The sequence below is a fragment of the Eurytemora carolleeae genome, unplaced genomic scaffold (assembly GCF_000591075.1).
Source record: "Eurytemora carolleeae unplaced genomic scaffold, Eaff_2.0 scaffold375, whole genome shotgun sequence".
Classification (NCBI taxonomy): Eukaryota; Metazoa; Arthropoda; class Copepoda; order Calanoida; family Temoridae; genus Eurytemora; species Eurytemora carolleeae.
Window position 1 is genome coordinate 1 of NW_019396277.1, and position 16,015 is coordinate 16,015.

The 16,015-nt window shown below is 30.2% G+C and overlaps 2 protein-coding genes across 5 annotated transcripts in view; one reads left to right on the forward strand and one right to left on the reverse strand.

Annotated features, from left to right (window-relative positions):
- Positions 1–275: 275 nt before the first annotated feature.
- LOC111699990 (uncharacterized) lies at positions 276–7,067 on the forward strand (the record flags this gene model as incomplete). Its single annotated transcript, XM_023470795.1, is given in 4 exon segments — positions 276–398; positions 4,233–4,268; positions 5,681–5,743; positions 6,654–7,067. Coding segments are annotated over 4 exon segments (226 nt in total), but the record flags the coding sequence as incomplete, so codon positions are not given.
- A 4,448-nt stretch (positions 7,068–11,515) lies between these two features.
- LOC111699986 (ras-related protein Rab-30) overlaps positions 11,516–16,015 on the reverse strand; it is a gene marked incomplete in the record, with an annotated part of 5,393 nt that continues 893 nt past the window's right edge. Inside the window, 7 exon segments of one of the 4 annotated variants that reach the window (XR_002764875.1) lie at positions 11,516–12,137; positions 12,548–12,641; positions 12,787–12,815; positions 13,030–13,155; positions 13,903–14,076; positions 14,997–15,129; positions 15,534–15,649. Coding sequence is in view for 2 of the 4 variants with exons in the window: in XM_023470794.1 (XP_023326562.1) it covers positions 13,048–13,155; positions 13,903–14,076; positions 14,997–15,129; positions 15,534–15,649 (531 nt within the window). 4 annotated transcript variants of the gene reach the window in all.

Consider the following 16,015-nt stretch of genomic DNA (forward strand, 5'->3'; position numbering starts at 1 on the left):
ACATGAACATGAACATGAACATGAACATGAACATGAACATGAACATGAACATGAACATGAACATGAACATGAACATAAAATATTTAAATATATTTAATATTTAATCTTTACTAATAATATTAAAATTTATTTAATTTATATTAATAATATTTAAATATATTTAATCTATATCAATAATATTTAAATATATTTAATCTATATTGATAAAATTTGAAATGAATCATATCAAATGATTAAAACGAAATACTCTTCAATTTGGATTTGTTTTAATTTAGGAGCTCTGATTACAGATCTTCTACTATGCCACGAAGCACCCTCATTTGGAGTAATTCAGGAAACACAAGGAGTCATATGTACTCCTCTATGTATAGCCAAGATATGCCAAAGCATTATAGTAGGTAAGAAATAAAAGGAGTCACATTCACATGTACTCATCTATGTACACTGTACTGCCAAGATATGCCGAAGCATTATAGTAGGTAAGAAATAAAAGGTGTCACACTCACATGTACTCATCTATGTACACTGTACTGCCAAGATATGTAGGTAAGAAATGAAAGGAGTCACATTTACACATTTATGTACACATGTACAGTAATGATATGTTGGAGCATTATAGTAGGTAAGAAATAAAAGAAATCACATGTACTCTTCTCTGAATTTGCTTAATCATAACAGATATAAAAGGATTAATTAAGACTTTTTGCTGTACACTGTACAGCAAAAAGTCATTATGGATAAACGTTATAAGAGAGTAGTCATACTAAATATTGAGAATTGATGAAAAACGAAACAAGAACAAAAAACTAAAAATAGCTAAATGAAATTAATCGGATTTAGAAGAAGAAAAGCTTATTTATAACTGCTGAATTGCCAGGTTACTCATAGTTACTCAAGCCGTTTACCCGCACTTGGTCTTAAATCATGATTTCACCAGGAAACTAAATTTTCCTTATAAAGTCGACCCACAACTTAGAACCTCACAACAATACTAAGAACATTCCTGTGGTTCTCCCGAGTTCCCCAATCAAAATTTTGAGGCAAATCGATCAAGAGGTTCAAGAGTTATAGAACAAACAAACAGAGATTACTACTTTATACATATAGATAAGACGCTTTTAGTGCTTTGTTAATCTATTACGTAACTTATCACCGTCAAGCTTCTAGCGCCCGACACAAACAAAAACATTATGCAACAATTCTATTTAAAGTTTTTGACAAAACACCTCTTGTTCAGATGTATTTGTTTTTGAAAACTTTCTTTTATATCAATAACTCTTCTCATACTCGAATTTTCCAATCCTTGTTTCTAATTTTAAAACATAAAAATTTGCGAGATCAAACCAAAAAATAGTAATTATTTATAATCAAAATTTTAAAAATTTGTGTTTAAAAGTTTTTTATTTTTGTAAAATTTTAAAAATGCACGAAAAAATATTATGAAATCCTTTTTTTGTTTTGTTTTATACTGTACAAACAGAAGATGCTCACAGATAAAGCCAGAATTAAGAGTTGAAAAAGGAGATGGGCGCGAAGCGCACGAAAAGCCTAGAAAATTTTAAAAAGAGCATTTTTTCCTGGAATTGCAAGTTATAATTGAAATTCTGAAAATAAGGTTAGACCCCTCTAATAGATGTTGACACTTTACTAGAAATAAGAGAGATATTTCAAACTTCTAGTGAAATCTTTTTGCAAAACTTTTTAGAAAATCCTAATTAAAATAATTGGTAAAGATGCAGTTTTTTTATTATTCTTAGTTGTGTCTTCGCTAAAGTGACTTACGGATATATGCAACAGAAAACATAAAGAAAAAATAAGAATTTTTGTCGTTTTGATATTTTTCTTTATATTTATTCGATTAAGAAATAAAGGGCTTCTTTGTGAATAATAAATAAATAAATTAATAAATTAATTAATTAATAAATTAATGTCATGAAAGATTAATTTTTACAATCTTTTTTATTATTCTTGACATTCTTATTTATAAATGAATTGTGCCTGTTCTACGCTCACTTAGGTAACAGTGATTTATATCATTTATTTATTTCATTAGAAGACCAGCTTTATCCAGGTTTCATTTCATTATTTCTTTATGAGTTTTTCTCTGTCTCTTTTTTAAACATAATGAAGTGAACACCACTCCAATTAGTAAAAGATGAACAAGACTCTAAGTTGATTTTAAGAAATTCGACAAAAAATAAAAATAGATATGATTGAAATCAAGGGGGGGAGAGGGGATACAAAATACGTGAATTTTTATAGAAAATTCATGCTTTAAGTTACACTATTAGGATAATCTCTTAGATTACTTCAATTAAAATAATAAGATTTAAATGTTTAGAAACTTGTCAAAATAAGAAAAAAATTCAACCTAAGAAAACTACGTAGCATACCTATTTGAATTGGGTATATGCCCCTCAATATAAGGTTTCTTGGAATTACAACACAGTTCATCTAAAGAACCTTTATAATTGAGGTTTTCAATTATTATATTAAAAAATTCAGATTTAAGAAAACTGACAAATACCATCCAGAACATTTTCTGTTTCTATTCTTCAAAGTTAAGTTTAATTTTCCAATACTTAAAGAAGATTTGGATTGTTAAAAGTTAAAATCTTGAAAAGTTAAACCTTTTTTTTTGCAAAAACATACTATTATCTTCAAAAATTGTTTTGTAAAAAAACCCCCCTCCTAACTCAACGTTCCCGTTTTGTCCCATTAAGTGAAAATTGCATTTATTTTTATTTATTTTATTGCGTGACATTTTCTGCAAAATGCATCTGCAGGAATTGTTTGCAAATATTTTTAGCGTGCAAAGCTATTTTTAGGCTAACCTTCATAATAGGTGATGTAACTTCTAGATATGTTCAGGAACAATTTTACCTGTTCGGACATCATGCTATAAAATTACAGAAAAGAAGCATTAAAATCTATTTATGAATAATTGGTTCTGAATTGAAAAAGCAAAGGTTTTCCTCATCTACTTTGTTTCATGAGTTTTCGTTGAGGCTAGTTTTCATTCTAGAAGAATATTCAAGAATTTTTGGGGTTTGCGCATTTTCTGGAAATAGTTGGTAGATTTTTGCAGTCCTATTATTATACATTTGNCAAGATTGTTATAAACCTGATTGACAAAGTTATTCTTCAAAATTTTAAAAAAAATTCTTTTTATGTAATTTCTTTTATCTGCAGCTATAAAAATATTAAATACTTTTTAAAGCGGAAGAAGAACTAATATGTTTGGGACACCAATAATTTAGTATTTATTACTTTAAAAATGTAGTGAATGGTGAAAATGCTGGGGGGGGAATTTCTTCCAAAACTGAAAACATTGATCAACTTGTTTTGAAATAATTTGACAGGCTTTCTAAGAAAACCCTGTTTTCCCATCAACGCGAAGCAATATATTATAGGTTTCAAAACATGGACGTAGGTTAAAGGGCTGCCTGGGTATCATCACCTATACTGACCCTATTACTATTTAAAATTTCACGAAAATAATTGCGAAAAGCGAGCGAACATTTTCACATTTTCACATTCACGGTCACATGTCTCAGGGTGTATCTATCAAAAATAAAACTCTCCTGTCTTTTTGTTATAGCAACACTCCTCGATTAGCATTCCAGAATGGGTTAATGGTCAAGATAAAAAGATAGTCACCGCTTTTTCTCAGAAGGATGGATTACTGGGGGGGCCCCTCTGTACTCCCCCTTTCCGCGGCCCCATTCCCTGTAAAAGTTAAAAACAAAATTCCGTGAAAAAAATTTCACACTGTAAGTGTAAATTTGTCAGATAGTATCATTTCTAAAAATAACTGTATCAATCAACAAGGAATTTCAACTTGAACTTCAAAACAACATTATGTGCGTAATACAGTATTAAGATAATCTTAACCTTGAGATTATGTTTGCTGTTGAACTTAAACATAAGCTTTAGCATCAAAATAATATTAAAAAGATTACACGAATTATTAAAAGAATCCTAAACATTATAATTAACATGAACATGAACATGAACATGAACATAAACATGAACATGAACATGAACATGAACATGAACATGAACACGAGCATGAACATTCAACATGATCACACAAAGGAAAAAGAATATGTATATGAACATGAACATAGGTCTCTCTTAGTATAAATGAATGTGACATCTCATTAATCTCAGTTTGTATATAGAATTAATTAATATTAATTAATATTAATTAATTCTATATAATAATTTAGATATTCGGATCCACCAAGAAGCCTCACATTCTTCAGGTATTCATTCATGCATTCAGTTATTCATCCATTCATTCATCCTTTGATCCATCCTTCCTTCCATCCTTATTTTCATCTATTCATTCATTCATCCTAATTCATCCTATAGATATTCACAACAAGCCACCCACAAATATTCAAAAGAATTGAGTCTTTGTCACAAACTCAAATTTTCGAATCCCTTTTTCTTTTCTACTCATGATTTAAACCTTAGATATTTCAAACTTAAGTATTTGGGCAAAGAAATTTTACAGTTTGAAATATCTAAGGTCTACCACAATGGGTTGCAAAGATATAAGGATTAGAACATCATAGTTTGTGGCAAAGACTTAACTCCTTCGCAAAATTCAAAAGATCAGATTAATGAGACTAGTCCTCTAAACCTAAAAGATCAGATTAATGAGACTAGTCCTCTAAACCTAAAAGATCAGATTAATGAGACTAGTCCTCTAAACCTAAAATTCTGGAACCTATACCGTGCGGCCCATGGAACTCTGTTTGTTTAATCCCAAAGGGATTGATTCTTTGCAACAAGTTTTGATTTTTTAATTCATATATCTTTGCAACGTCGTGTCGTAGACCTTATTTTAAACTAAGAATTCTGGCAGATCAAATAATATAAATTTGAAAGTAAGATCCGAATGTGATCATGCTTTTAATTATCAAAAATTTTGTATCTTAAATGTATTTGTTTAAATTTTAAAAAGATAATATTAACCTAAGAAAGTATACGCTCTCGCCTTGAACCCTTATTTTTTAACTTTATATTTGCAACCATTTATAGGTCCGGCCCCCCCCCCTCTCCTGTCTTTTTGTTATAGCAACACTCCTCGATTAGCATTCCAGAATGGGTNCATGGGGGTCATAGTCTACTTTTTCAACCTGTAATATTTCAAACTGTTTAATACTTTTGAAAAAAAAAGTTCTATGACATTTACTAGGCAAGGATTAGAAAGGCAAAGATGTAAGGATTAAAAAATTACAGTTTTAGGAGAATTATCAGTTGTTCATTTGAAACTTTTAGGAACTTTTAGATTTAAAGTGAAGTAAAGATAATTAGAAGGAAAACTATTAAATTAATTTAAAATTTCTCGTTTAAATTTAAATTATATTCTATTCAACCTTTTATCCTAACATTAATATACAGAAAAAAAAAATTTGGAAAATATTATAAATGAATTTTAAATTTCTCGTTTGAATTTAGATTATATATTCTATTTAATCTTTTATCCTAACATTGATATACAAAAAAATGATTTGGAAAATACTGTAAAATGAATTTTAAAGGGCTGTAGGTGTAATTTTCTATGTTATTATTATAGAGTGGCATGTCTGATTCACCACGATACCCTTAGAGGTTGTGTGTGCAATCAAAAATGCATTAGATATATATATCTTCATTTATATTTTAGATATCACAGTTCAACACCAATAAGATACTCCACATATCCCAGATTCCATAGCAGATTTTACAGGTTAAATATCAATATATGAATTTATTAGATACTCTACATATCCCAGATTCCATAGCAGATTTTACAGGTTTAATATCAATATATGAATATATTAGATACTCCACATATCCCAGATTCCATAGCAGATTTTACAGGTTTAATATCAATATATGAATATATTAGATACTCTACATATCCCAGATTCCATAGCAGATTTTACAGGTTAAATATCAATATATGAATATATTAGATACTCCACATATCCCAGATTCCATAGCAGATTTTACAGGTTTAATATCAATAAATCAATATATTTTGCTTTTTTGTAAAATGTAGCAATTCAAACAAAAAAATCCGTAATATTATTTTCGGAAATAACAATAAAAAATGGCAATTTAAAAATCAACAATTAAAAGTTAAAATGTAATAAAACATGGGTCCCAAAACACCCTAAAAGCCTAATATTTAATTGATTTTACAGTAGATTCTTGTAATAAAATTTAAGGTTATTTTTGCTTAAAAAGATTTCTGGTAATGTTTAATCTATTTTAGTAAATTTAAATAGTTTAAGCAAGTTTCAGCGAACTAGACAGCTGATTGAAATTGAATTAGTTAAGTTGAGAGGTCAAAAACTAAAGTACATAATGCTTTTTTAAATTTGAATTTTCAATAAAATCAATGAAATTAATGTAATTCTAGCACCTTTTCAGCAAAGTTTACAATGGCCGATTGACAAAGGTACCCTTGAAACCTTTATCTGATCAATCGTGTGAAATAAGTTTTCGTTTTCTTGGTTTAAAAATTAATTTTAGTTTTTCTATCATTTATTGTCAGAAATTCTTTCTATAACTTCTTTTGAATTTAAACTACTCTAAATTCCAATCAGGAATCTTCAGACTGCAAAGATGAAAGAATTTATTATTATTTTTAGATGAAGCCACTGATTGAATTTGAAGCATTGAAGCAGCCGAAAACACCACACTGTTAGAAAAATGTCCTAAAAATTTTGTTAAATTTCGAAACAAATACACTTTGGTCTTTTATAAAAAGATAAAATTGTTAGATTTTTTTCTAATTGTGGAATAAAAACTAATATTTTTGTATTCACTCAAAATAGAATTTGGGATTTAGTCACCTAATACTAGTAGCTTAGCTTCATTTGCCAGGACTTCAGTTGCCATAATTTTGTCATTTTGAGTATAAATCTTATTGTAATTGATCACTAAGCAAATGAATATGTTATAACTTATGACAAGGACTCGTTAATTAAAACAATATAATGGTCACTGTAATTACAACAAATGAATGTTAACCATAAATAACTATAAATAAACGTAACTAATGATATTGTTGAAATAATGAAAACCATAAAAGAAAAAAGAAATTAAAATCTTTATTTATATACTTTGCTTTTTTGCTTGTTTTTATCCAAAAAACGTCAAAACGGCTGAACCGATCAGGCCCAAGTTCTTTTAAAGTATGTTTTAAAGGGAAAATGGAAGATATTGTTATGATGCAAAACAAAGTATTCGAGTTAATTGTGCACAATGGAAAGGGTTCATATATATATATTAATTCCCTATACACAAAGCGCAGTCTTACAAAACTTTGAAAACAAGAACAGGGTTTCCCACGAAACATGACAGTTAAGGAAGACTTGAAGATTGTCTCTGAAATAATGGTGTGGCTTTGTACTAGGGGTTTACGGTGAAAAAGAAAATTTTCGTTTTTTTCGCTTCTATCTGTTTCGCGAAGAAATGGGAAATTTTCCGAAAAAAATAATGCAAAAGTTTCGGGGAAAAAATCGGAAGTTATAAGGAAAAAAACGAAATTATGCGAAAAATAACACAAAAATTTCGCGAAAAAATATGGTTCATTTAAAAGATTCTCTCTTGTAATTGGCTGGCTCATGGCTAGCTGGATTTGGATGAACGTAAATGGACGGACAGAAAGTCAGAAAGATAGCTAGAGAATTCAAATTCTCTATATCAAACATTTATTAAAGTAAAGGAAAAGAAATCTATGATATAATAAGACTTCAAATGTTTAGCTCTCAGCGGAAAATTCCACAAGTTCTTTTGCGCAATTAATTGTTGCATTTTTTCTCTTTTTCCATTTTTACGAAAAAATGCGAAATTTCACGAAAAAAATTGCGAAAAGCGAGCGAACATTTTCATATTTTCACATACAAGGTCACATGTCTCTGTCTGTATCTATCAAAAATAAAAATTATGAGATAATAATTGGAGAAAACCTAAGTTACAATTAGTTTTCTCTGGGATATCTTTTCATATTTTCACATACAAGGTCACATGTCTCTGTCTGTATCTATCAAAAATAAAAATTATAAAATAATAATTGGAGAAAACCTAAGTTACAATTAGTTTTCTCTGGGATATCTTTGTTTTCAGATTGGTTGCGTATTTGCTGAATATGATCTGTTCAAACCTTCTATTTCCATACAAAATTGTATTGATAGGAAGTTTTGTATAAATTTGACACAGTTTTTTTTTTTATCAATTTCTCGAGACAGGAACATCAGATATATTATTCATGGGTCGCAATCAAGAGCTAAAGTGACTAGCTTTCAGTCTACAACCCTTTCGTTTTTCCTTTACAGTCCCTTTAAGCGATTTAAAAACCAAAATGAGGTTTATAAATTCAGATTTTATGATAATTAATTTAACAATGTACATTTTGCATCTATATCAATTCACTTGAAATCACTATTTTTAGTAACAATCTATCTATATAATAAGACAAGACATTTGTATATATATATGTTGCCTATAGCCGGCCAAACGGCTGGACCGAATGGGCTGATTTTTTTGGGGACACTCATGGGTGGGTGTCATAGGCTAAAAAAGAAAAAAAAATTTCAGCGAGGCCCTTCAGCCAGTAACATATAAAAAAGTAGACCCAGTCTTGAAAATTGATTTAACTTTTTAAATGAGTTTGCAATCTTTGTAATTTTGATAACTTAAGATGTACCGTCCTGCTCCCTAACGTAATTAAATCATGACTGAACAGCTTCATGTTCACATATGATAACTATTCATTAAACAATTAATAATCTTTAGTACTAGGTTGTAAAGCATGCAGTGCAAGTACAAAGTTTCCTATTCTATCGTAAGTAAGGGCTTGGATAGACTGAGAATAGGTGGCATAGATAAAACTAGTATGAATGGAGAACATGGGAGTGCCCAATTGTATCTATCTATCTATAATTCATCTTTTACACTTAGAAAACCCAAGATGCAATACACCAATGTTTACAGTTTAGAAAAATAGATGCTTTAATGTGAGTCATTTTGTTTTGTACTAGCTTGAGAACCCAGCGTTTCTCAGGGTACTCATAGTATACTCCCGCCGTTTACCCGCGCTTGGTCGTAAATTACGATTTTATCTATTTTTCCTAATAAAAGTGGACTCACTCAACCTAGTAAATCAAGCTAAGAACATTCCCGTGGTTCTCCCGAGTTCCCCAATAATCAAAATTTGAGGCAAATCAGTCCGGGGGTTCATGAGTTATGATAGGACATACAAATAGACACAGAGATTACATCTTTATAAATTACTAGCTTAGGAACCCTGGTTACTAAAAGTTACCCGCACTTGAACGATTATACCGGGAAACTAAAATTTTGCTATTGAAGTCGACCCACTCAACTTAGAATCTTAGAATATTCCCGTGGTTCTCTCAAGTTCTCAAATCAAAATTTGAGGCAAATCGGTCCAGGGGTTCCTGAGTTATGATCGTACAAAAAAACAGACAAACAGAGATAACATCTTTATATATAAAGATACGAAGCAGTGTCAGAAAATATGTACTATGTATATACGTATGTACTATGTATGTTACCTGTGGTCGGCTGATTTGTAAAATTTAGAAAGATAAAACTTAAACAAAAAATGTTACATAACATTGGCGGTCTCTCTTTTCCCCCCAGATTAACAGTTTCAACTCAAGAAATCATTTTCAGCATTGTGATGGACAATCTAGGTACTACAGCTAGTACAATATACAATACATTTATTTATTTATCAATATTATTATTTTTATTATTATTATTATTATAATCATTGTCATTATCATTATTATCAATATTATTATTATCATTCATTATTATCATTATCAATATTATCATTATCATTATTATCATTATCAATGATATCATTATCATTATCATTAGCATTTTCATTATCATTATCATTATCAATTATCATTATCATTATCATTATCATTATCATTATCATTATCATCATCATTATCATTATCATTTACATTATCATTATCATTATCATTATTATAATCATTAATTAGCATTATCATTATCATTATCATTATCATTATCATTATCATTATCGTTATCATTATCATTATCATTATCATTATCATTATCATTATCATTATCATCGTTATTATCATTATCATTATCATTATCATTATTATCATCATTAGCATTATCATTATTATCATTATCATTAGTATTGTTTGTTTACGTTTGTATCAATAATACACATAAAACGTACATTGTTCACGTCTGTATAAATGATTCATGTAAAACGTAAATTGTGTGTTTAAGTCAGTATCTATGATTTAAGTAAAACGTACATTGTTTTTTTAAGTCTGTATCAATGATTCACGTAAACATTGCTTGTTTACGTCTGTATGAATGATTCACGTAAACATTGTTGTTTACGTCTTTATCCATGATTCACGTAAACATTGCTTGTTTACGTCTTTATCCATGATTCAAATAAACATTGCTTGAATTTACGTCTTTATCCATGATTCAAATAAACGTGTTTGCTTACGTCTGTATTGATGATTCAAAGAAAACGTACATTGTTTGTTTACAAAAATAATTTACGTAAAACGTACATTGTTTGTTTACGTTTGAGGATATCAGCTGTTCTGAATCTGATGGAGGCCGTGTGTAAACTACTATTACCAATATATTCAGCTATAGAGGCTGGGTAAATATAGAGGATTCCCAGGCTTATATTTTCAAAATAGAAATTTTAAAGGAACAGTCGACGTAACTTCAACTAACCCTCCATTTGAACAGTTACATACTCACAATGGTACCATTTAAACTTGTTATTCAGTAAACGTGAAAAAAGATGTCTATTTTCTGCCCTGTCTCTGCTACACGACTCCACGCGTGGCCTCAGTCAAGAAACCCCAATTACAAAAATTATCCGTTTTTGACAGGTTTTGCTCTGACAACGGTTTTCAAGCTAAATTGAGATTTGACCGGCGCGCAGGTCTTTAAATAGATCGATTAGTTTCTTTTTAACACGTGGAAAATTTAACAATTAATTATTTATTGCCAGGCAGCTATTTTTCTCTTTTTATTATTGTAAGGGTGAAACTATATATCCAAAATGTCAAATACTTTTTTGCACAAGAAAAAAATGATGCAGGGGCAAAATATTAAGGAAAAAAATTGAATCAAGGAAGAGATCGATTTTTCAATAATTTCAAAACATTTTTGGACGTTTGATTTAAGAAAAAAAATAGTTTCTTATACTCTTCCGAAAAAAGCGTTTTTTACTTAATACTATTTATTTAACTAATTTTCAAGGAATTTTCACCTTTAGAAGTTTCTTAAGATCGGCATGATTTACGAGTTTTAGGTCGTCGTTCAAATCTCAACGTTTGTGAGCAACACTGTAATGTACATATTTTGACCAGCAACTGATTTTTTGAGGGGGGGGGGCGCGCCCGTACCCCCCTTCCCTTCACTTGTTTTCCCTGTTCAATGAAAAAAACATGAAAAAAAAATATTTAAAGTTTTAATATTTATTCATATGTCTTTGGTTTCATCACAAAATTTTACGAAAAGAGAGAGAAATTGTTTTCGTCGCGAATCTCACAAATTTCACAAGAATTTGTCAATTTACATATTTTAATGAGTATTTAAACAACTAAATCTAAAAAATAATATTATCTATCTACAGTGGCGTTGGCCGTTGTGACCAATTAAAAGGTTACAATACATAAATTTAATGAAACATTTAATATCAAGAAATGTACAAACAGAAAATTTAATTGCATCAAAATCTACTTAACAGCCCGTGGAAAATTATTTAAAATTATTAACTTTTAAGCTTCATCACAAAAATGTCCAATAACTAACCATATAAGTAATGAAGTTCAATTTGCACAAAAAGAAATTTAAAGATTAACTGATTCCTTATTGGTCAGTGTTTAAAGTTTAGGACTATTGCAACTTTATACTATGATTTTTCTCCATTAAAGGGACTGTACGCTAATTTCAATGCAAAGATGACAATGTCCGAGTTACAACGTGTAATTTAACGTTATTTGTCTGTGTTAAATTCTATAAACTTTTCCATTGTCTCTCACATGCAAGAAATGCGCAAGTCACTTTGACAGAGAAACAACCTAACAAAATTAAAAAGTAAAAAAGCACATATGGATATCTAATTCACACTTAATCAGACAAAGCTTTTTAGGGCACCGTTGTTAATCGGGCATTGCATCTTTGTTTGGAGGTTAACTTGAAATTACGCTTACAGTCCCTTTAATTAAAAGTAAAGGTTTTGGAAATGAAATAATAGAAATTAACATATAACAAGTTATGCTAATCTACATTCAACAATTAAATGTCGGAACAAAACTGTGCACTATTAAATAATAGTCTGTGACTAGCTGAAGAAGGGAGCTAATATATCTATTATTAACTATAAATGATCGAGGTCTTAATGTAAATAAAAACAAATTTGGAATGTTTTTCAGTATTGACTTAGGCAAGTGTTTAATTTTAAAAAAAATCCACATATATGCGTCCCAACATAAAAAAAATACATTAAACATAAATAACATAATAGGCCTGGTTAATGGTTAGGATTGATTACACTAAGGGTAGGTTAGAGCAAGAAATATATGCTAATGGTAGGGGAGATTAGGATTTGTGTACATTTTGCCGTGACTGTTCTGAAACTGGTTAAGGTATTTTTCTTATTGTTTTGATAAAAACCAGTTAAAATACGTCACAGTCTAATGTGTGCAAAATCCCAGTCCCGGTCCTAACTTTTGTCTGGAGTAGGTACTTCAGAGCCCGAAATTTAAAAGAGTATCGTTGAACGAAACTACCGAGTTTCATTTTTGGGGTCTTAACATTTGTGTGGATTTTGATTTAAGAGATTCGAAAAAATGGAGAATATGAAGAAACCAAATAAAAAATATATATTATAACAAAAATGTAAATATCCACAAAACTGCCTAACCCCTCTCGTGAAACCCGGCTTCCAAAACTGGTTTTCATAACGATACCCTGTCTTAAGTTTTCGGCTCAGAGGAGTTTAGAACAACAGTTTTGATTTATTGATTGCGACGAAGGGAGAGGGTCGGATAAACTTTGAACACTGTGGCTTTCACTTGGTAGATCCCTAGTCTTCGCCTAATAATAGATGATAATAATAGATGATAATAATAGATGATAATGATAATGATAGATGATAATAATAGATGATAGATGATAATAATAGATGAAAATAATAGATGATAATAATAGATGATAATAATAGATGATAATAATAGATGATAATAATAGATGATAATAATAGATGATAAAATGATTTTAATAACAATCAGCAATTAGCAATGGCTAATGATGAGATGATGAGATGATGAGATGATGAGATGATGAGATGATGAGATGATGAGATGATGAAATGATGAAGTGATGAAATGATGAAGTAATGAAATGATGAAGTGATGAAGTGATGAAGTGATGACGTGATGAAGTGATGAAGTGATGAAGTGATGAAGTGATGAAGTGATGAAGTTATGAAGTGATGAAGTGATGAAGTGATGAAGTGATGAAGTGATGAAGTGCTGACGTGATGAAGTGATGGAATGATAAATTGATAAATTGATAGTGATAAAATGGATGAAATGGACGAAATGGACGAAATGGATGAAATGGATGAAATGATGAAATGGATGAAATGATGAAATGATGAAATGATGAAATGGATGAAACGGATGAAACGGATGAAATGGATGAAATGGATGAAATGGATGAAATGGATGAAATGGATGAAATGATGAAATGATGAAATGGATGAAATGGATGAAATGGATGAAATGATTTTCCCCCTTAAAAGTATGAACCCCAGAATAATAATTAATAATAATAAAGAACCTGTTGAAGAAGCTCGTGTGCTATCTCTGTAAACAGTTTGTCCACATTATCACAGTTCTTTGCTGATGTCTGTAGAAAGTACATATTATGCCGGGCTGCGAACTCCTCCCCTACCTCGGCAGGGATCTCGTGGTCCTCGCGGTCTATCTTGTTCCCCACCAGCACACGCAGCACCTTCAACATCAAACAGTGAGAACTAGAAAACTTTGGAATGACTTTCGTTTTTCAAAGGCGTACTCATGATGGGAGGGGGCTCTTGGGTGGTAGACCCCCATGGATCATTAAAATCTATGGTTGACCCCCCCGCCCCCTGGATAGAACTGTTTACACCCCTGTCGTCTTTTGCTGTAGAAGTTCAGTAAGGATTGTTGTAACTGAAATGTCTCTAAAAAATCTTCTGGGCACCTTTTCCGGAATAAAAAATGATACTACTGTTTTGTTTCGTTTCAATATTTAAGCCTTTTTTTAAGAATCTGAGGTATCATCTACATAATAAAACAAGACATTCGTATATTATATGTTGCGTATAGCCGGCCAAACGGCTGGACAGATTGGGCTGAAATTTTTTGTGGACACTCATGGGTAGCCGTGTTAAAGGCTAATAAAAATTCAAACAAAATTTTCTACGGGCAACGCCGGGGTCTTTAGCTAGTTTAAAATATTTCTAACATTGTATTGGCATAATCTAGTTTTATTTTAATTACAATTCTTTTACTCTAACAAAAGATTTGATTAACATTAAGATTTAGCCAATCGTTACGAGTGCATGAAACATCTTTGAATTATCATGAATGAATAAATGAAAAGTCTTTTAATCGTTATTAATGAATTAATAAATGACAAATCGTTTAATCGTTAGAAATGAATGAGAAATTGAGCGTTATATTTGAATGTGTAAAAAATCTGTTTATTTTTATGGAATGAAATTATGAAAAATCTTTTTTCGTTAATAATGAATGAAAAATCTTTTAATCGTTATGAATGAATAAATAAAAATCTTGTAATCTTTATGAATGAAAAACAACTCATCGTTATGAATGAATAAATTAAAATCTTTTAATTGGAATAAATGAACAAATGAAAAATCCTTTAACCTTAGGTGAGGCATATTCTTCTATCTCCCTCAACCAATCTGGACAACAATCAAAGGTTGGTTGGTTGGATACATCGTAGACGAGGATTAGCGCATGCGCAGATCTGTAGTAACTCTGGGTTATACTTCGGAATCTGAATGAATATAGGTTTCAGAAGTTATTAGAAGGTTTGAGGGGAATATTGGGATTGCTGCAAACATAAAAGACTGCTGTGAAAGTTTGATGTTTGTTGAACCAGGAGAATTTTTCTGCAAAAGAAGTTTCTCCCAAATGGGCCAAATTACGACGAAAGTTTTTTTTAGGTTTGAAAGAACCTAGAAAATTTACCCAATCGACAATAGACGTTCTTCACCAAAATGTCATTTTCCCTAAAAATTTTTAAGGTTCTAAGAGATATAATTAATTGGAAAAAACCTAAATATTGTGAGTGAATAATTCGATGATTTTGGAGGAAAAAATTTCACACTCACGTTTCACAGTAATTTTTGATAGTATTCCAGAAAAAAAATATTTTTGTAAAACAAATATTAATGTCACCTCTCTTGTCCTGCCGTGTCCCAAATCTGTAATTTAATTTTTTCTCCGTCAATTTCTACAGTTTTTATCATAAAATCAACTCCTATGGTTGCTCCCTGTCCTGGGGGGAAAAGACCCTGAAAAAATAAGGAATTTAAAAAATATATATTTTTTATATTGTATGTTAGTAAAACACAAAATTTTATTTGTAGAAACAAAGCAGATCATAATTTATCAACCCTTGGGCCGATTTGCTTCAAATTTTGATTGGGAATGTTCTTAGCTTGGATTAACAAATTTCAAGTTAAGTGGGTCGCTTTTGATTGGGCAAAGCTGGGTTCCCAAACTAGTATTATATAATAATTCACACCTTGCATTAATTAAAGCGTATTTTACATTATTTAATGAATTTAAATTTGAAAAAAAGTAGAATTCAATATTTTAAGTACAGTGTAGTCTTAAGCATTTATTTCATATCTTAAATCCCCCCCCCCCCCCCCCCC